We start from the raw sequence: 21,421 nt of genomic DNA on the forward strand, positions 1-21,421 counted from the left end.
CTGGCAAAAAACTCTTTTGGGGTTGATAATATAGCGAGCAAAGGAAACATACAACATACAAGTTAAATTGCTAATTTATTTAATTCAGGTCTTTACATGTCTTTCAGGCATAGTGGGGAAGTTATTTCCACCAGCTAGATGCCTTAAGTATTGATTGATGCCTTAAGTATTGATTGATGCCTTAAGGATTGATTTCTTGTACCTTGAAAGAAGGTGGGACCAGTCGAACAATGCTAGATGATCAAAGGTACAGGGTATTTCAAGTGCTTTGAGTTAAGTGGTTACTGGTCCATTTTGGTTTTGTAGGCATACAGCAGTGTTTTTCAGGCAGCTTCAGGAACCCAGTTGATTGAGCATAATAATTAGAGAAATTGGGAAGGTTGAAAATAAGTCGGCCAAGTCAAAACAAGTCAATTCAGGATCAGTTACAGAGGTTTATTGGTGTACAAAGGCAGACCTGACAAGAGCAAGTTGGAGTAGTCCAGTCACAAAATGACTAAGTGGCCTGTGTGAATAGACATTGACAAATCCTTTTGATGTTGTAAAGCAGATATCAACATGAGCATATCAGATTAGCCATGTAAAAGAAAAGAACAGTTGATTGTTCCTGGATACCATAAGGTTGTTTGCATTGACCAAAGTGATTGCAAGATCCTGACATGGGGATGAGTCACCTGGAATGAAAAGCAATTCCGTTTTGCTAAGATTAAATAGCTGCTATCCATGATGAGATGTCTACAAGACATGTTGAGATTTGAGAAGAAACATCTGGAGGAGTATGGTATTGGTATGAAAAATCAAGATAAAACCTCACCAGGACATTGAGTGTCGAGGGAGAACAGAAGAGGACATAGAACTGAGCCTTGTGGGACACCAGTATATTGTCTATATAGAACTTCTGCATGGAGTAGATGTTGATCCCTCCATGTCACCTGATATGACTGACCTTCCAGAAAGGTTGATACATGCCTAGATGTTATGTAACTATTGATGATAGCAGTGATTAAGGGGAGGAGGTCTGTAGGATAGGCCGGTGGGCCAGTGGTAGGATTTCAGGACAAGATGACTTGGAGGATCTCTTCTATTTCTAATTTAGAGAAATATGCTAGTGAAAGAAAAGGGTAATCCTGAATATTTAGTGTAGGAGCTGGCAGATCTTCTTTTAATATTAGGTGGCAAAGTTTTTCAGCAGTCAGGGAAGCTGGAGCAGTAGGAGGCAGTGGGTTAAGCAGGGCGGAAAATGTTGTGGTTCTTGCAAAGACCTTGTGCATACCTTTTCAGCTTTACCATGTACTTCAGTTTTTCATACTCACTTCAGATGAGAGTTTATATAGGAGAGAATGTTAAGAGGCAAGATCTGTGTCAAGGTGTGATTTCTTTGCTGTTCTTAATTCTTTAGTCGAGAAATATTCTTGAGTTCAGAGCAGAGGACATCCATGGCTGAGGAAAGGAAAGTGCTTGTGGCTAATTCCAGTGGTAGGGAGGACAAGGATTCAGGATCTGGAAGAGACAATAGGGTGCAGGGAGAGTAGAGGTTTTAAAGAGTGGTAAATATTGATAGCTGGATGGGAAGAATGGAGTGGGGTAGCACTGATGCCTGGAGCTGGAGAGGTGTGGCTGAAGACCAGATCCAGGGCATTTTCTCCCTTGTGTGAGGGAGGGCGTCTGTTGAATGTCAAGGAGAAGGAATACAGAACAGAAAGAAAGCAAGAGGAAGGGAGACTGTAGTCTCCAGAGGTCAGTAAGAGAAGGGTTGCTGCTGGTAGTGAAAAGACTGAGGGGAATGTCCATTTTTGCAAGAAATTCTCTTAGGGGACCAAGAGAGGTGACCTCTTAGGTGACAATTATGAGAGTGTTCATTGTTGATAACTGCATGGAATTCAAAGATGGAAGTTGATGAGAGATGAAATAGAGAGAGGGCTATGAAACAGCACCTGTGTGACAACAGCAGGCCTGCTGACACCATCCATGCCAGTTTCTCATGTCACTGTGAGAGACAGCATAAGCACAGATCATGATAGTGCAGTAAATGTCACTGGGTTCTGTGGAGATATAGAGACCTCAGTAAGTGTTAGAAAGATGAGAGAGAAATGGGAAACTAAAGCCGAGATGAAATCAGCTTTCATAGCCCACCTACAACGGCTGTATGAGGCTGTGACAACAAATCCCTTAAGGTGGAAATTGTGGGAAAGGTTTACTATGATGTACTTAACATTATTCACTACAGACTGTAGTGCATTCCCAGGCTATTCCTTTAGGGGTAAATTTTTGTTTTGTTCTTATCTGGTTTCTAACACACCTGAACCATGGAATGAGTGTTCATTATCCTGGATATGATCTCTACCATAAACAGTATGTGGTTTTGGAGCTAGTGCTAATTTACTCCATATATCTATTAAGGTATTGATGATAAACTCACATGTTAATTTTTCTCCTGCTGTGCCAGCGTGTTTGAGAAGTTCCTTGGCAAATGCCTGGCACAAGGTGGATTTCCCTGTGCCGCTGCGACCCAGAGCCACGAGACTCTGATCTCTCCTTTGGCCCACCATAGACATGTAAACATTCTGGACCAGTGTTTGCAGTGGAGCAGGTGTTTCCCATGTGTCCCAGTGACGGGTTCGCAGCCCCTAACATGAAACAAAGTGGGATAAACAAACAGAAACTAATATGAAGATGCTCAAAACTAAGATGCATTGTAATATACTGTATAGATGTTATTTTTAGTCAGCAAAAGTATTTTTAATGATCAAATGTTTTTTTTTTCATAATCATAATAACAAATACAACAGAGTATGAAGGAGTGCAAACATATTTTATGTAAACCAAAATAAAACACAAAAACCACCCCACCCTGTGACCAGCATGTGTCTGTCATTCCACCTACACACTAAATAAAGTAAACTAAACCAAAAACAACATTATATTAATGCTTTAAATATGTGCATGGCATAATAATAATTGCTATATACTTTCAATTACATTTAGAATTAGATGTATAAAGGGGTAAGTTTGTTAATTTTTTGTAATTATTAAAAATAAAAAATAAAGGAGAGAAAAAAAAATAGGACTAAGTATTTCACAAAAAGTTAAAGCACCAAATTGATAGCTCAAGAGTAAAAGATACCTTTCCAGGTGATGCTATTGGAGGCCAGAGGGCCAGCAAGTTTGGTCCAGCATTTGTTAGGGCCATGTGGCCTCTGGCTCGGCTGGTCAGATTGTGCAGGATGCTTGACTCATTTACACTCCCTAATTGGCTTAAATCCTCACACAGGTCCAGCTCAGGTGGGTTTAGCTGGGGACAGAAAACCCACATATTTGTTATATAAGTATAGTAGTTTGTAATACACAATTAAATACAGTCAAAATACTATGTGTAAGTGCACTTAATCATATGACTTTAAAGTATCTGGTTCTTTTCACTGCATCACTGCATTAAAATAGTTTAGAATTGGACAATTAGACCACTACAGAAAACAGGGTAAGTGTTTCACCTTTTCAATCTCATATTGCGTGACATCATGTACAGAGCCATCTGTTTGGAGTCGAACCCTCACTTTCCCGTAAGGGAGCTCAGGCGTGCCCTCATCTGGCTTCAACTGAGTGGCTGTTTTTACAAATCATACATATACACAAGCAGAATGTCCAGAGGCAGTATGTCCATGGACACAGTCCAGGATTTATGTCATATTCTACAAAAGTTGTCCCCAAATGTTCTAGCTAAAATCGTATTACTATATTATATAATAATATAACATTGTATTATTATACAATTTTATATTATTTCATCCAAGTAGGCATCATCAGCATCACACTTAAAATATTATTGGGTTCCTGAACTCGGCTAATATATATATATATATACATATGTGTGTGTGTGTGTATATGTGTATATATACATGTATATGTATAGTATGTATTAGGATATGTATAGTAATGATGGTAAGGGCTTTACCATCACTACTCCAGGGGCATTTTATCATGGCTAACCTTGTGCTCTGTCTCTGATAAAGGCTTCTATTCTAAATAACTAATACTATAGCAAACCTAAAATTCTCTAATTCTTCAAACTGAGAATATACAGTATATACTAAATGTACAATAACAAAATTTTCTCTGTTGAAATGATCTATTTTTGTGCATTAAAAACTCACCAAGCGTGAAGCCATTTTTATGTGTGTACCACACTGTACCAGCTTCATACCAGACATCCCTCTACAGAGTGTGAAAATGAATGAGAGAGAGAGAGAGAGAGAGAGAGAGAGAGTAAACATAATACAGATGATGCAACAAATCTAGTATTATATTACATAAAACTACTTATAAGTTCAGTCAAGTAAGAGATTGTTAAATATAGGGTCAACAAATTGTCTAATTGTCAGATGATTCATGTGATATATCAACTTGAAGTTAATGTAGGTTATAAGGTGGTTAAACCCCCTTGACTAATATATATATATATATTAGCTGGTAAATGGTGTTAACATGGGTAAATGGTGTTTTTGGGTATCCGTACAGTTCATTCTTATCCATGAAGGTTTTGGTGTCAAGCCTAGGCAACTGGCATTGCCTCATCTGAGAGACTTCGTTAAATGTCTTTAGAATGATTGAAAAGCTTCCCTGTAAGTCTGAGCACATTTATGTTGATTCAACACAACCTACCACTGGTTTCTTGGGTTCCCCTGGTATGGTGCTATCAGCAAGCTGCCCCTCTGGCTCTTGCCTCACTTCTCTAATCTTGTCTTCTTTAACCTCTTTCAAATTCACCTGTGCCTTTGTTTGTTCTTTCAGATTCTCTTTTTCTGCCAACACGTCAGGAAACCTTAATAGATTGGAGCCATTCTCCTGTTTATGGTCGTTGACATCTGGTTTACTGACTATGAAGTTGTCTTGCTGGTTAATGTCGCATGGACTCAGGTTCTGTCTTGAGATGGATGTTTTTCTCTCTTTTAGGGTAGCATTGACCATTTGCTCTGCCCTGAGGGCCATCTCTGCCTCCAAGATGGGTGGCGTTTGGTCTGGAAGGAGGAACTGCTGGACTAGGTTCTCGCTTAGCTTGCTTGGCTATAAAAGGTAAAAATCAAAGCAGTCTCACAGGGGTGAAGAACATGTTAACAAGAAAAAGACATCAAATTACTCAGATTGGAGAAACTGAGCAGCTGCTCACCGCCTTCTCTTCCTTGAGCTCTGGCTCTTTCTGCTTTGTCTCCTTCTCTGTCTCTCTCACAAGCTGCTTTAGGAATCCTCCAGGTATGACAGAAAGAGGTGGGGGAGGTTGAGTAGCTGCTGGCAACTTTTTCTCATCCTTGATCTGAATACAGTCAGTTATAAAAGAAGCCATAGATAAAAGTTGCCACAAACAAACATAGTTTATACACAGGAAAATGAAAAGGAGTGTTAACTTAAAAAGAAAAAAAAAATTTGGATTTATTTTCATTTTTTTTTAATCTGTCCTTTCATCCATCTAGAACATGTAATACTAAGGTTATGTAATAGCTGTTTTCATTTATCACATTATTATATTTATTTATTTTAATTTATAAGAAATAAAGAAAAAAGAAAAGAAAACTGGAAAATAAAAACCCAAGAAACCAGAAATATAATCCGAATGGTTAAATATATTCCAACCAAGTAGAAGGAACAGAACACGGAAAATATAAACAAACAAATATCAATATTTTAATGTCAACCTTAGACTGGTAGCATTTCTGACATAATTTGCTACAAATCTGTAATTTTCTTTGTGTTCAGAAAATCTTTCTGTTGGATTTATGATCTTGCAGGATCTTAAAGCAGGAATTTGAATTAAGGATTTGCAGACATACATTTCTGATATAAATGTGCTAAACGAAAAACTCCTAACTAGTATGTTGTGAAAACATGAGCATTGTAAGCAGAGCTTTACTACGTTTTTCATATACAGTATATAACATGGATAGAAATAGCAGGAGTTCATGATTTTGTGCAGGTGATCAGTATAGTTTCTGAATGATACCTAGCATTAACATATCAACCACCAGAACACCAAGGTGACCAGATCTCAGGGATTTCATTTATCCCTGAATGATATCATGTGCATTTAGGTTTAGGAATTAGATGTTACTTCTCTCAAATAAATATAGCTAAAATGCTGCAACTGCTCATGAGCAAGTTTTCTGGCTGCTTCTAGAAATTCTTGTTGCCGTTGGTGTTCTGTTAATAATACATAAAATAGCATGTTTTTCCCTGCTCAGCCTTTAATAATTTTCTATCCTGCAAAATAATAAAACTGCTTCTATGACAGTTTATAAAACAAATATTTGAAATACGTTGCATTACATTCCTTGGGACTTCAACTAAAACATGATTTATTAATTGATTACTTATGCATACAAACATAAATGCACTTAAAGGAAGATAAATCTATAGGATTAATTAGAGCTCTGTCTTCAGCTGGGTCACCCCTACATATGCAAACTCTCAAGTGAGCTTGAAAACTAACACTGGCTTTGTTCGATCCACGTGAAGCTTTTGCATCTTTATAAGTGCTTTTCATGTAGCATTATCGGGAAGCTAAACGCAAACTTTTCTTTCTGAATTCATGATTCAAGGTTTCAAGATTTCACTCTTGACCAGTGATGGAGTAAGTGCCATTATTCCCAGTGTCTCAGTAGGACTCCAAGTTATTTTCTCTGTATAATTGTCATTTTTATAATTACAAGTTTATAGTTGTAAAAATATTTTTGTGGAAGACATGAAACCTGACTGATCATGTGAAAAACTAACATCTACATGATTAGAAATATGCAGAAATAGAATTAGGAGCTATAGTTTTGTTGAAAAACTGATTAATTAAACTTTTATTTGTATTATGTAAATTACGTAATCACCAAAGCCTGTTTGTATTTTATTATTATTATTTTTATTTGTTCGATTAGGGTTATTCTTCACACAAGGAATCAGCATTGCATTCTCTAGGCATCACATGCAGAACAAACACATGCTACACCTGCCTTTTGTTCCCAAAGTTTTAAGCGTGAGGACAGGGCCATCTCGGACAAAAACCACACAAATACAGTCGAGCCAGGTGTGCTTGTTTGGTGTTGTAAAGAGAATAGGTGAATTAATGAAACAGTCTCACTGTGAACCTGTCAAAAGAAAGAGAATGCAGCAGGTGAAGGAAAGAAGAAAGAAAACTAAAATTTTCAGTATGCAAACTCATAAGAGCAATTGTGTTGCTCCACTAGTGCTGCCTATGAACTTGTCTGTGTTATTGTATTGTTTGTACACACAATAAGTACAACAGTCAAATCCACTGCACCCTGTAGTGTAGTTGACCAATAAAGCATGATTTCAGGATTCTAGATATCAAAAATCTTTCAGTGGCATGTGGTGAAAAAGCATCATCTGTCTTGACTTATACAATTTGCTGTGCAGGTTTGTTTAATAGATATATCAAAGCCATTTCCTTTTGCATAGCCATGCTACCATGTATATTTATGTCCACAAATATTTGGACTTTATTTTTTGTCCATCACAGAATATTGGGGTTGAATGAAAATTCATGAATGACATTTTTATGACAGTCAATTTTAATAGTGGTTGTAAATCCTTTGCAGTCACTGTTTGGCTGATGACTGGAACCCATGGAAAACACTAGATGTTGGGTTCCTCCCTGGTGATGCTCTATCAGGCATTTACTCCAGTGCCTTCTTGTCCTTGGGGCATTTTACTTTCCACAATGAAATGCATTCTCATTTATATTCTGGTCAGGAGACTTAGCCCTGGTAGAACAATCCACTTCGCTGCCTTAAAAAATAAGCCTAGGATTGCTTTTACACAGTATATCAGTCTAACACGCAACCATAAATATCACAGTGGTTTCCCAAACTGGCTTAGTGATGTATATACAAAGGGGGGCTTCACGTTAGGGACAGATGTTTACATACTAGTGTGCAGTCAGAGCTTGGAAGACAGACAACAAACTATTCCTTCCGAGATGTTTATATTGTGTTCACAGAAATAGTGCACCTATATAAAGATTCTGAGTTTAAATAACAGAACGATGACTCACAGTTGCACTTGGTTTGGACATCTAATAAATGTTGATGACCAGCTTGAAAACAAGGCATTCAGCATGTGACTGCATACTTCACATGGATTCATGAACTTCAATATAAACAACAAAAACCAGTATAATCACTGATCCTCATCAGAAATCTATCTTTAGAAATTGAAGCACAAATATTAGCGTATGACTATAGATGTAAAACAAAGTAAAACTTATATCATGGTACAACATGTCAAGGATCTATACAGTGACAGTTTAACTGGTGTGGGATGAATTAAATGAATTCCTCAGCAAATATTTACAGTCAAAATGCAAATGGTTCTCTGCCGACCTCAGCACTGCTATTTTACTGACACATAGACGAGCAGTGATCTAATAAATGTTCATTCCTACTCAGTTCGACAATTTGTACTTAAAGAAACAAAACACCAAAACAATAGAAGACTTAGAAAACAAACAAGTCAGCTTGAAACTGGATCTGTTGTGCTGCAAACCAATATCTTTCTCAGTCAAGCACAAATCTTTCAAGGGTCGCTGTCAAGTTCTGAAAATTTGGCAAAGAAAGACGTACCTTGTGAAGGCTTCCTTTGAAGAGTTCAACAAAAAACTCAACAAAAACTCCAATTTAAGTTGTTTGTTTAATTCTGACACATTTAAAGCCAAGCACAAGGCACACAGTCCCACTGTCACTCACTGAGAGGCACAGCTAGACTGAAATAAGAGTGGCACAGCCATGAGTGCATTCACACAGATAAGCAAAGCAGCTGAGTTAACATGAGACCTTTCTATAAATATCTCGGTAAGTGTGGTGGAACAAGCGTACTACCCTGTTTGGGAAGCTTTAGCCGGACCAGAAACAGGTTTGGAACATGATTAAAAAAAGATTTTTGTGTGTGTGAAATTCGGCACTTTATTCAGGAATGGGTCAAACCTGATGAAGTTTAGAAGTTTTTTCTTGCCCCAAATTTGTCATAAATGAAGATGTCAAAACTATATATCTTGGATACCAACAACAGAGGAAAAAGAAAATGACCCCATGTTCCTGCTGGTCGTGATGGACAAAGCCAGCTGTGAGGAACAGGCTGGAGGCGGAGCAACAGACAGAGCAGTTTCCTTAGGATAGCATTGAATCAAGTGCTAGCCAAGTGGTTAAATAAACTGTTAAAAAAAAAAAAAAAAAAACAACAACAAATTACAAAATTAAAGATATTGTATAAGCCGCACATTTACAAGACAATTGAATAAAATTACATTCATTTTTTACTTTGATAGTAGAGATTGCATTTTAAAAGAGTGGGGTGTAAAAGGGAGGAAGAGGCATTTTAACTGCCTCACTGGCAAATTTGGCAACAGATTTTATATATACACCCACACACAAGATATTACTCACTAACACTTTCACTTCTGCAACTCTTGAACTGCATGTAAAAGTTTATTAGCCAGACTGTTGCAGCACTAGAGATCTATGATGAACCTTTAATGAATGAGTACATGTGCACAAAAAAAACATTAAGACAACAAGGCAAAGAACACAAAAAGGGCTTTTATTCTGAACTTTAAATTGGTAGTCCAACACGTTTCTAGCTTCTCTGGGGATAATTACTGGTCATCTTCAGCAATAATAATAACTGCCTTAATTTGAATGGTAATAACCTATACAGTAGTACTTGCGTTTGCTTGTAGCACAAAAAAAGGAAGGGAAGAAGAAAAAGTTTGTGGCAACTGTAAACTGGAACCTTCTACAGCTCCGTGCTCTAGCAAAACCCATGTACTGTACATGTATAGTTAGCATTAAGGGATTAACTCCCTAGCAGGACAATAAATATGAAAGAAAGCAAGAGAATCTTGTAATAAACAGACAAAAATAATAATCTGCATTCTGTAGGTACACTATCTAAATTTATGTGCAAGAATTGAGCTGATTCTTTACCACAAATATTTGAAACTCACATTGAACCCAATCCCAGCCCAGGTTTTTGTAATTTACCCTTTAAATAAACCTAAATAATTTGTAATTTCATATACATATATATTTACTTTATTTTTCCTATTTGCTGTCTTTTGATACCTGCCATTAATACCTGCTTTCACCAGATAAACTAATCCCTACAAAACAGACACACAAGCATTTGAATGAAACATCAACATGGTGAATAAAAAGCTGAAATAAACATAAAATACAAAACCCCTGAACAGAAGAAGATTATTCGGGATTGTTGGAGGTGCTCCAGCTTTGAGAAATGGGTGAGTAAAATGCCTTTCTTGACAGGTGCCAGTGATGGCCTGGTTGCTTGGTAGACAGACACTTTCCAGTGTGTTGGTGACATCCAAAATCTGCTCCCACTGGACCACCTAAATTTGGTCACACTTTTGTACCTTTCCTCAATCATAGTTATTAATCAGTAAAACGTACCAATTTTGGCTTGAAGGGAATGTATATGGTGAATTGCGTGCAGAGTGCACAGCAAAAATGTTACCTACAGTCTTTTGGCACATTTTTTGTGAGCTTGTGAATTCTAGTGGTACAGTGATTAAACTCTAATGTCCAAACTGATTTGGTTTTACAACTAAGACCCTCAAAGTTCATCTTTAAATCTTCCTCTAGGATGGCACCTCCCTGACACTTAAAGGCTATAAAAACAGAGAGTTTGATTTGCAAGCGATCCTGAGTTTTGCTATATAATAATATATTGCAAAACTCCGGATTACATGCAAATCAAAGTCTCCTTTTAAAAAGCATGGACAAGAACCACTTATAAAAGCTATTGAATGGAAAACCTGAAATATACAAATAAAAACGAAAGAAAGCTAAATTCACTTTTCAAATCCACCTTTTAGCTGTGCTATTTTCTGCCAGTCAAAAATGCACATATTTCAAAAAATTCAATTAGAAATTTGCATTGTCACATTCAAAACAATATAAAAAATTAAAACTAAACTGAAATCAAGCATTACAACAAATGGTTTGTTTCCCTCCCCACTGTCCCTGTAGCTCATCCTTCTCAAAGGAATTTCCTCAATTTGGGTAGGATATTAACATATGTTCACTGCTGATGTTAACAGTCTGTCCACCTGCAGATGGATGATGGCCACACAGACACATGCAGGAGGTGAAAAGAAAGAAGTCACTCTGCTTTCATTCAGGTTTCCACACACATTATCCTGAGGTATGCATGAACAATTGGAAAGCCATCAAACCCAACCCACTCTTTCCCCAAAGCCAAGACAAAAAACAAAACAGAAAGACAGGCAGACAGAATAATCCCCCAAATAAGCAAACATCTTTCAAGAAGAGTATACTGTAGATGCACAGAGAAAGGACTGGTTCTTTATATATAGTCAGATAAGGACTGTGCAATTCTCCTTATATTTTCAAATCTGTCTTTTTTTTTTTTGTGTTGCACTTTTTTGTCCATCAGAGCATTCCCAAAAGAGGTGGGCATGTGAAACAGGGAGAATGCAGTCTGTTTTGCTTTTTTCTCCGTCATTTACATTGGAGTCACAATGAAGTCAAACAGACTTGGCTTAAAGAATCCTCGCTCTGTGTTGGCACTTTTTGCACTTCAAATGGTATGGATAGGATTGAGGGTTTGGAGAAGGTGCAGTGGGCTGGAGGCTGTATGGGAAAGGACTGTGGCATCTCGTATTTCCAATACGAACCAATGAAATATATCCCTCTTGAGGCACACAATAGTACAACCAAGGGAATGATGTGTACTGAAATTCCACTGGCCACACATTTCGGGCCCCATAACAATCAAGTGACCAAACACACACATGCACACACAAAATACACATTGCTCCATGCGAGTGCACAATCAGCAACAGAAATTCATTTTGATCCCTTAAAGGGCTAAATACCAAATTTCACACTCAGTTAATTACTATCAAATCTTATCTCATGAAGGAGTGCATTCATAATCACTGACAATCTCCTCAGTGCAGAACATCATAATGGAATTGTTGAGAAACTGCTTTGAGTAGAAAGAAAGGCAAAAGTGGAGAGAGTAGGGCCAACAGCCCAATCATCACGTCCCACCAATCTGTATGCATTTGAAGCTTGAAAGCGCAGATAACCAGTTGCAGTCCTTAAAAGCTTGAATCAAGCAGAATTTGGTGATTTCTCTGCTCCAACATCCCTTCTCACCCTCTTAATAAATTGCTAAGATGAAAGATGTGTTTAAGTACAGAAAATATGCTGGACACTGGTTATCTCGGACTGCAACTGGGCACCTTTGGCAACCAACATCTAGTTATGTTAGAGGTCAACCATAATGCATTCAAGAAATGGGCCAAGTTAAGGTGGCCCTGGCTATTACACAAAGATAAATGAGGAATTACATCAAACTAGACCTCAGCATTGCCAGAATTTCATTTGACTCATTGTACAAGCACTAGAAGTTAGGACAGAAAGACATTCTACCAGCCTCCACTATGGTGGCATCAATGCTGACTAAAAACAGCATGCAGCCCACTATCTCTGCCTGCATGGACCCAGGTGGCCCACTACCTGCATTTTCACACAGAGTTTCATCCTGAGCATACAGAGACAAACACATTCACAGTAGTGGGAAGAGCAGCAGGAGCACAGGATTCAGCTTCCCATAGCATCACACACCAGTCTATGTACATGTGTGCTTGGGTAGGGGGCAGCTGATGCCAGGCCCTGCCTGGGGAAAAACACTGAGCAAGGACTAGGAAGTTCACAGATTAAAAGAGCAAGAGGTGAAAGGACACAATGAGCAAGGACACAATGTCACTGGATGACTCGTGTTCATTCTTGTTCACATAAACGTCTTCAATCAGCATTGACATTAACATTGGTCCTTCACTGTTATCCGAGAACGGCAGCTGGGCCGGTGTGTCAATCTGCAAGTGGGCGAGTGTGCGTGTGCTAGACAGACGAAACAATAGTTATAGTCAAGTAGAACTCCAGACAGACCATGTGGAGAACTGCCTTTAAACAGTTAAGACGCTTTATTGATTGTGGCGAAAATGGAGAGAAAGCTGAAACAGGTGGTGCCATGTCTGCAAGTGTAAAAGGATGCTTGATAATGAGGAAGCGTTGGGGCAAAAGACAACAGTGGCTCACAAGCCGTTACTGTTGCGGTGTGTCAGCGGTGGTTTGGATAGTTCCACCACACCGGCACGGCCCTTGCCGATCACTTTGGGAGCACGACGTAGCAGCTTCTGAGCCTCTGTGAATGCTTCATTCAGCTCCTTCTTCCATTGTACAAACTCTGGGTCACTCTGTGTGATAGAAAAAGATGATTACAAAATGGTAGCATGCAAAATATATATATATATATATATATATATATATATATATATATATATATATATATATATATATATATATATATATATATATATATGCAATGTAGTTATATAGTTTGTTCCCTTTTTTTTTTTTTTAAGGGTGTCAGACTTATGAGAATGACTCAGTACAGGGAAAGTTGTCCTACCTCACACTGCAGGACAAACTGTTTGCCTCCTTTGATCCTCAGCAGGATGCATTTCTTGTCTTTGATCTGCGTCTCTTCAACAGTCACTATCTGCTCCATTGTTAAGAGGTTTTGCTACATAAAAGACAAAAAAAATAGTTAATTGTTGTAGTTAACAAGTTTTACAAGTTTTTCAATATTTTTCCAAAGGTGCAAGTTAACATTTTCGATACAACAAAACAAACACTGCCTGTTATATGCCTTTATGATCCATTAAAACTTTTAGAACATATGACAAAACAAAATGTTTTGCATAATAATGTAAAAAAAAAAAAGAGAGCTTGGTAACTCTTATTGCTGAACCTCAGGGCTCTTCAACATCCATTGGTCAAAAGAGGTGCTGTTGGAAATGAGATGTTAATGAAAAGAGGTCAGAGGAATATAACCAGTCTGGATTAAGTTGACAGGGGGGAATGCAATAAATGAAGAATATACCTAAACATGGCATATACTGTGAATCTAAGTGAAACTGAGTAGGCTTTGAAGTGACTGGGTATTTCCTCAATCTAATCAGTTAAAATCAAGGCATATTTGAAATTAGCAAACCCTCTATTACATCATGAAGCGTTTCGAAGAAAAACTTCTGAATAAGTGGGTTTCAGGTACATTTCACTGTCCATGATGTTTTAAACTCAAGAAGAGTGAAACAGTGCTATAAATAGGGTAAGGTGTTACACATTTGTGCTAACAGAAATTTAAAATGAATCTTCAAATACACACTCCTAGAATCTAAGCTGAAATGTGAATACACGAAGGGTAAAAATTTACATCATCCATATAGGAAAGATATCAAGAGATTATATTATGGGGGGCTGGGGGGTACTCAAATATCAAGATACCAGGAACGCTTCTGTGGTTGACAATGGGAAATTCCCCTAGCAATGTTCCAAAAGCTTGTGGAAACCCTTCCTTGAAATCATTTGACTTAATTGTGAGCTTTGAATCGCTCAGTGCTGCTGACCTGGTATTTCAAGTACAGAGTCTATGGGTTTGAATTCAGGAGCTAGCCAGGTTTTTACAAAACAGAAGGCAAATATGTCACTCTTAATTTCAGCACGAAAAAACTGAGTTTGGCCCAGCTAGTTTCTCAGACATTAGGCCGTTAGCTGTTGTCTTGGGTATTTTATTCATGTTACTGGCATAAATGTACCAGAACATGAAAAAAATGTGAGCAGAGACTAAACAACCATGATTGACATGCTCAGTGCTGCTATCTTGGGTAGACAAACACTGTAATCACTGGAAGGCATGACCATGTGTTCTTTATGCACCACAAGTCTTGCCAGAAGAGGCTCCAAGTTATGCGATATCACAAATGAATCAGCAGCACATCTATACTCATTGCTTTGTCTGGTGAAACCCCCTGAGGCAATACAAGCAATAACAGCAGGAATATACATAAGACAGGTCTGCTAAAGAAACGGCCATCTTCAGAGTGGCCGTCACACCTAGTAATGAGCCTAGGAATATGTGCACATGTACACCAGTAGGTGCCAGCAGAATTCTCCACAGATACTCTGATAACTAATGGAGCTGAATGTGGTTATAGAACCAGTAGGTAATCATCAAGATGAGTGACCACTAAACTAAGTGGAGGGCTATGATGAGGAATGGGAGCATGTGAGCATTGTCTCGGATCCTGCTTCTTTAATTTCAACTAAGCCATGTTTGCTACAAAGATGTTCATTGATATAAACAGTAGCTCAGACAGCTTTCAGTGCCTACGTTTCACAAATGGCCTGTTTCACAAGGCCCAGGCATTTACAACCAACAGGCTGTTTAGACTGAGGAGTGTTGAGCCAAAACTAAAATCTACCATCCAAGTATGTGTGTTGGCACTGGCATTAACATTCAGTCAACTCAGGAGTTCCTTAAGATGATCACTGCCAAGGCTGTGGAAACATTCTGATGCCCATGATCTGTAAGCATGGCTAGCAGAACAAGCACCGTATGAAAAAAAATAAATACATAAAAATAATAATACCTTAGGAGCAACAGGTTAACACTTCACTATCCAACTTCAATCGCTAGTTTAGAGTTATCTTAGCAGCAGATAAGTAGCTCAATGAGGCCTATCCAGACTTTTTTTTGTATGTTACAGAGTTGAACATGGCGGAAATCTCAGATACTACTGTACATCTGTCATCAAGCTTTAATGATGTTCTTTGCTGCATTCAGAATCAATTTTTGTTTTTCATAATGTAATAGTGTCTCTTTGCTGGTATTTTGATACCACTGACTTGATAGGTTAGAACATGGTGGTGTTAAAGGGATCGCTATCAGTTCGTAGATCTGAATGGAGACTACTCTAAACAAACTAAGGTAACGTTCGGTGTTCCGCAAGGTTCTGTTTTAGGCCCATTTCTTATCTCCCTATATATGCTAAACCGTGGTGCAATTATTCTTAAACATGGTATCCTTTAACATAGCTTCCACTGTTAGCTGAAACATATAGCCAGCTAAATCAGATGCGAGTCACCAGCTTAATAAGATTGAAGATTGTGTGAAGGACATCAGACAGTGGATGTCTACTAACTTCCTCCTGCTTAACTCTGACAAGACAGAAGTGCTTTTAAGTTCCACAGTCAGCCAGAAAAAAGCTTTATGATTAGAGTTACTGCAGCCCATGATGTCCAGAAATAGAAAGAAAACCACCATAGAGAGTTAAAGACCGTGGTGTGATTATTGATACCGGTCTCTCATTTGAAGCTCGCATAAATAAAATCACAAGGGTAACCACCTTTCATCTCAGAAACATTGATAAGAAATAAGATGTCACTAAATTTGTTATATCTAGGTTGGATTATTGCTTTACTGTCTGGATGTTCCAGTAGGAGCATTAACAAGCTCAGAACGTTCAGTTAGTTCAGAATGCAGCAGCTAGAGTCCTAACTAGAACCAGAAGATATGAACACATCACCCCTATCTTATCCACATTGCATTGGCTCCCAGTCAAATTTCGCATTGATTATAAAATACGATTACTAACCTAAAAAGCACTTAATGGTCTCATGTCACAGTACCCAAGTGATCTTTTGTTTTTAAGTCATGCCTAATTCAATCAAAAGGTGCAGGCTATTTGCTAGGGGGCAGACCTTTATCTTATAGAGCTCCACAGTTATGGAACAGCCTTCCTCTATTAGTGTTTGGGACTCAGTCTCAGACTCAGACTCGGTATTTAAGTCCAGGCTGAAAACACATTTGTTTTGTCTGGATTTTTATGAATAGTTTTTCTTAGGTAAAGGAGCAGATCTTAAGGGGTTCATGGGCATAGCGTGTTTGGTGAACTGGGATGTCTGGATGCTGCCTCCTTACCACCCTCGCAAGTTGCTCAGGTTTGCAGACTGTGAAGTGGTGGGATGCTTTTCGTCCCAGGAAGTCCTCATGTCGGGCACACCTTCTGGCTCAAGCCCTTTAGTTATGCGGTCATAGCTAGTCTTGCCGGAGTCCCTTTCTGCACTTTGCACATAATTTACATTGTCCATCACCTTATTACAATCATACCTAACAATTTTCTCCTCTCTTCCTCTCTCGGTCAAGCTACATGTGCCACTCCCGTGCTCCAAGTTCCTAGTCCGATCGTCTCTCCTTACGGAGCTACTTCGCTAATACTGACGTACGTCCCCTGGTTGGACACTCGTCACCCGATGGTCACACTGCCGAGGATTTATTTGCATTGTCAGCCTGTGAACTCAGTGTTTGTAATGACCCATTAGTTCCTCAGGGGCTCTCAGTTGCACTATAAACTGCTGTAAAAAGGACATTATCTACATTTACATTATTTACTGTCCAGTGTTACCTGAATGAGGATGAGGTTCCGTTCAAGGTTTCTTTCTTAAAGTTAAATTAAAGTTTTTCCATGCTGCCACTGCTTCTAGCTTGCTCATTAGGAACAGGGATAGATAAATAGTATATTACATTTAAAATGAATACTTTTAAATTATTTGTAATTATTCATTTATTTTTATTCTTACGTTTTTAAAATAAGCACTATACAAATCCGGAAACCGTTTGTGCTTCAATAATGAAAACAAAGATCAGTGAAAATCTTTTTGGAATTACTGGTCAACCAGAAAGAAAAAAAAAACTAGATTTTTTCGAAGAGAATTCACGTACCAAAATCAAAAAAGCTTGTTGATAAATAAATAAATAAAGCTTGTTGACCTTTCTTCTGTCTATTCTTTGTTTTCTTTTGTTTTTCTTTGTATTCTTTTCCACACAGTATAATTAATAGACAGAAGAAAGGTCAACAAGCTTTATTTGTTTGCTAAAGTTAAGAAGAAGAAAAAGATGTAGACTTTGGGTTCACCTGACACATTTTGTTTATGACGACCAACATACACTGCTGTGATCGAAGTGTGTTCCCCAACCAACACATTATATATAAACATATACCTTTTTCACAGTGCTGAAAGTCATATGAAACACAGCAGACATCAATTGTATGCTTTTATGGTAAAATTCCTAAAGTTCCATGTCAATCCATGTTTATTTTGACCAGGAAAAAATACAGTCACTTGTATTCAGTGTAAGCTGAGCAGCAAAAATAGACTTGGCGCAGAAATGATTGCGGCACTGCTGCTTCTGCTCAGCTCCTGCTACATGCTGCCACACCACCTTGGTAGTGTAGTGCATTTTTATTACAGCGTGAATGCTCTATCCGGTTAACATCATGCTCCTCACTGGTTATTAAAAATCCACTGCTGATTAAAAACTTTAAATTTGTCTCTCAAACCAGCAATAAATTACAGTCAAAACAGTGGCATCAGTCGATCTATTTCTCCCGATGTACAATCTATTCTCTCAAGCTCTCCCCCAATACCTGTGCTCTATTCTACCAATTTTCATTATGGTTTACAAAAGCATTATAATACATGAGTGACCAGTAAAATGCTGCTTGCCTAAGACTGTAATTTTTTGTTAATTTAATACTAGTCATTAAAACAACAACAGATGCATATTAAGTAATAAGGCAAATGTGTTGCCTAATACTTATACACAGCTTTACATGGTATAGTTTTATCATATCTTGTAGCTAGACATCCTGCATAACTCCTGCAGTCAAAAAAGACAAACGTCTTTTTTGACTGCAGGAGTTATGCAGGATGTGTCAAGGATGTGTCATTAATGTGACTGCCTATAACGTCTTCAGTTGGTATTCCATATTGACATGTGGAGTGTGCCACAGAGCTTACATATGGCTGGAGAGGATATTTACATTTATGGCATTTGGCAGAAGCCCTTATCCAGAGAGACTTGCATTTAATCTGTACAATTGAGGGTTAAGGGCCTTGCTCAGGGGTCAGCAGTAGTAGCTTGGTGGACCTGCAATTCATACTCACAAGATTCCCATCAGCAGCCAACTGCCTTAACCACTAAGCTACCACAATCCTGTATATAGAACAATGACCTTACCTAAAGCTTGATAAAATACTGCAACAACCGAACAAACTTCCGCTCAACATCAGGAAAACAAACAAACTGGACTGTTCAGACAATACTGAGTAAAGGACAAAACACATTATTCTTTTTGAGTAGGCTTAGGTCCTGTATACCAGTCTGTTACAGACGCATTTTCAGTCTGTATCGGCCAGTGCTTTCTTTGTGGTAATGTGCTGGGGAGGCAGCAATGGGACAAGTTGCCAAACTGTTATGGAAAGCAGCTCTGTGGTGGGGATGGCACTGGACAGTAGAAAAGCAACATCTGAGATGAGTAAAAAAAGAAGCGAAATCTATCCTGGAAAATACTTTTTATCTTCTCTATGATGAGCTATTCATATCGTAAGAGAGAATTTCCAGCCAAGTGCCTCAAGACGGCTATACATAAATTAGCATGAGTGTTCACTGATTTATTTTATGTTTCTATATTATTTATTTTTCATTCCATCTTTTCCATTCAACATTTTTTAAAAAACTATTTGTGGAGTATAGATTTTTCTCCTTCTACCTGTGCTGCTTTGTCACCTTGAATTTAGCCTAGAGGGGATTAAATATTCTGGAGGCCAGAAAGTTCTTCAAATCATTCCTGAACAATTTTTGTGGCATTTTTCCTACTGAAGGCTCTGCCATTAGCAAACACTTCCCATATTGAGGTGTACTGAGTCTCAAATAATTTTTAGGGAAAAAAAGTGAGTTGGACACAAATAAAACAAGATAATCAACATGATTCACTTCTATGTCAGTGGTTTTAATGTTATAGATGATCAGTGTACTCAGACTCTTTTCGTATATCCCAGCTTGTTAGGAAGCTGGGGTCAGAGCAGCAGGTCAGCCTTGACACAGCAACTCTGAACCAGGAAGTGTTAGGTGCTGTGCTCAAAAGGCACAGAAGAGGCAGCCTGGCTCATCCTCAAAAGTTTGAAGCTTACGCCACACACAGTAAACGCAAATGACTTGTGTGCATAAATGCCAGAAACAAAAAATATTACTGAACACAGTACATCACCTTGCATTAGTTTTGAGGTCTCATTTTGGTTGATATAAGCACAAGAAAATATGCTCATGCAGTGTCAGATTATCTAAGTAAATGTCAGTAAAGCAATATTACTGTTAGTGATCTTTTTATAAGTTAGAAATCTGTAGCAGAATTAGCTGACTGAAATGCTACAAAGGAATGTTTGACATATTTTAAAATTAGTTAAATTAGTTCTTAAAAAAAACAACAACAAACAAAAACAAAAATATTGGTTGCAGAAAATTGCATACATACCCTAGACTCGCCCTCTCCTCTCCATTCTACACGGTTAGGAAACAGGTAGAAGTATCGGCGCTGCCACTGAGTCAGGAATGGGTTTCCAAGCTTCAGCATGTAGCCATGCATGATGCAGTCCTTGCCCAAGGCATAGTCTAAGAGATAGAGGGTAAAAAAATCACCACAAAACAGATTATGAAAAATCATACTAGGTTTAAAGAAAAGCTCGAATGGCCAAATTGAAGAAAAACAACACTAGTCAGACTATAATAGCCAAGTCATTTTCTATAAATATGCTCCTGACGGATTTATAATATTTGCGTGTAGGCTAAAACAAATACTATTAGTTCACTATTACAAATTGATACACAGTCAACTGATTTGAGTGCATCACAGCAGACAATGTGTTCATACCCTGACTTGAGAAGAGTCTTCTCAGCTTTATCAAAAAAAAAAAAAACATCATGAGTTATCATTTATTATTATTTATAGTAAAACTCAGCTCTTAAATTCAACATGCCAACTGAAATCAGACTAACCAACTACTTTATTAGGAACACCCATACACCAGTTTATGTATGTGGCTGTTCAGTTGTTCAAACAGAAAACCATAATATTCACCACCATATTTACCACCATATTTACCAAATCTCACTCCTAGCATCTTTTTGTTCAAAAATTAAAAATGAGACTAAAGGGGAAAACATTTGTTGACTTTGTGCAGGTGAATTGACACATTGCAGTTTTTCGTAATTCTTTCCCGCAGATGCCTAAACACTTCAATGGAAATTTGCTGATTAAAAGTCTGCTCAAGAAGAACCATATTTCTGTAAACAAGTATTATAATGTCAAAAAACAATCACTGTCTTGATGTGCAATGTAACCTGTTGTCCTTTTTTTTTCTTTCCTATTTTGGAGATGCACCAGGGTGCAGTGGTCTTGCCTAGTATAGTCACTGCTTCAGTGACTTTATCGAAGAAAAAAAATTCACACAAAATCTTTGCGCTTTAACATCTCCCTTTGGGATCGAAGCATAGGCAAATTCATGTGCATGCTCGATCAGACTAATCTCGGGAATTTAGAGGCCAAATCAACACCCACTTTTTGCAGTGTGGCAGGGCAATCTAACCTGCTGAAAGAAGGGGCCTTGAAAGGATGTACACTGGTTGCCAAAATTGT

The 21,421-nt window shown here is 38.0% G+C and overlaps 2 protein-coding genes across 4 annotated transcripts in view; both read right to left on the reverse strand.

The window, feature by feature from the left end:
- Positions 1-8,951, reverse strand: part of LOC113638350 (unconventional myosin-XVIIIb) — a 34,617-nt gene extending 25,666 nt beyond the window's left edge. For 2 of the 3 annotated variants that reach the window (XM_047804677.1, XM_047804676.1), the window contains exons 1-8: positions 8,051-8,564; positions 6,990-7,124; positions 5,165-5,308; positions 4,660-5,061; positions 4,152-4,212; positions 3,492-3,604; positions 3,125-3,292; positions 2,420-2,627 (exon numbers count right to left, since the gene is read on the reverse strand). In XM_047804677.1, coding sequence (XP_047660633.1) covers positions 2,420-2,627; positions 3,125-3,292; positions 3,492-3,604; positions 4,152-4,212; positions 4,660-5,061; positions 5,165-5,308; positions 6,990-7,124; positions 8,051-8,071 — 1,252 coding nt within the window. In that variant the 5' untranslated portion in view covers positions 8,072-8,564. Of the gene's footprint in view, positions 1-2,419; positions 2,628-3,124; positions 3,293-3,491; positions 3,605-4,151; positions 4,213-4,659; positions 5,062-5,164; positions 5,309-6,989; positions 7,125-8,050; positions 8,565-8,618 lie in introns of those variants that run through there. The other variant, XM_047804678.1, reaches the window with a different exon arrangement.
- A 619-nt stretch (positions 8,952-9,570) lies between these two features.
- grk3 (G protein-coupled receptor kinase 3) overlaps positions 9,571-21,421 on the reverse strand; it is a 57,965-nt gene continuing 46,114 nt past the window's right edge. The window contains exons 19-21 of the mRNA XM_027139416.2: positions 20,261-20,397; positions 13,513-13,626; positions 9,571-13,297 (exon numbers count right to left, since the gene is read on the reverse strand). Of these exons, the coding sequence (XP_026995217.1) occupies positions 13,136-13,297; positions 13,513-13,626; positions 20,261-20,397 (413 nt within the window). The 3' untranslated portion in view covers positions 9,571-13,135. The remainder of the gene's footprint in view (positions 13,298-13,512; positions 13,627-20,260; positions 20,398-21,421) is intronic.

Source organism: Tachysurus fulvidraco, chromosome 20 (genome assembly GCF_022655615.1).
Source record: "Tachysurus fulvidraco isolate hzauxx_2018 chromosome 20, HZAU_PFXX_2.0, whole genome shotgun sequence".
Classification (NCBI taxonomy): domain Eukaryota; kingdom Metazoa; phylum Chordata; class Actinopteri; order Siluriformes; family Bagridae; genus Tachysurus; species Tachysurus fulvidraco.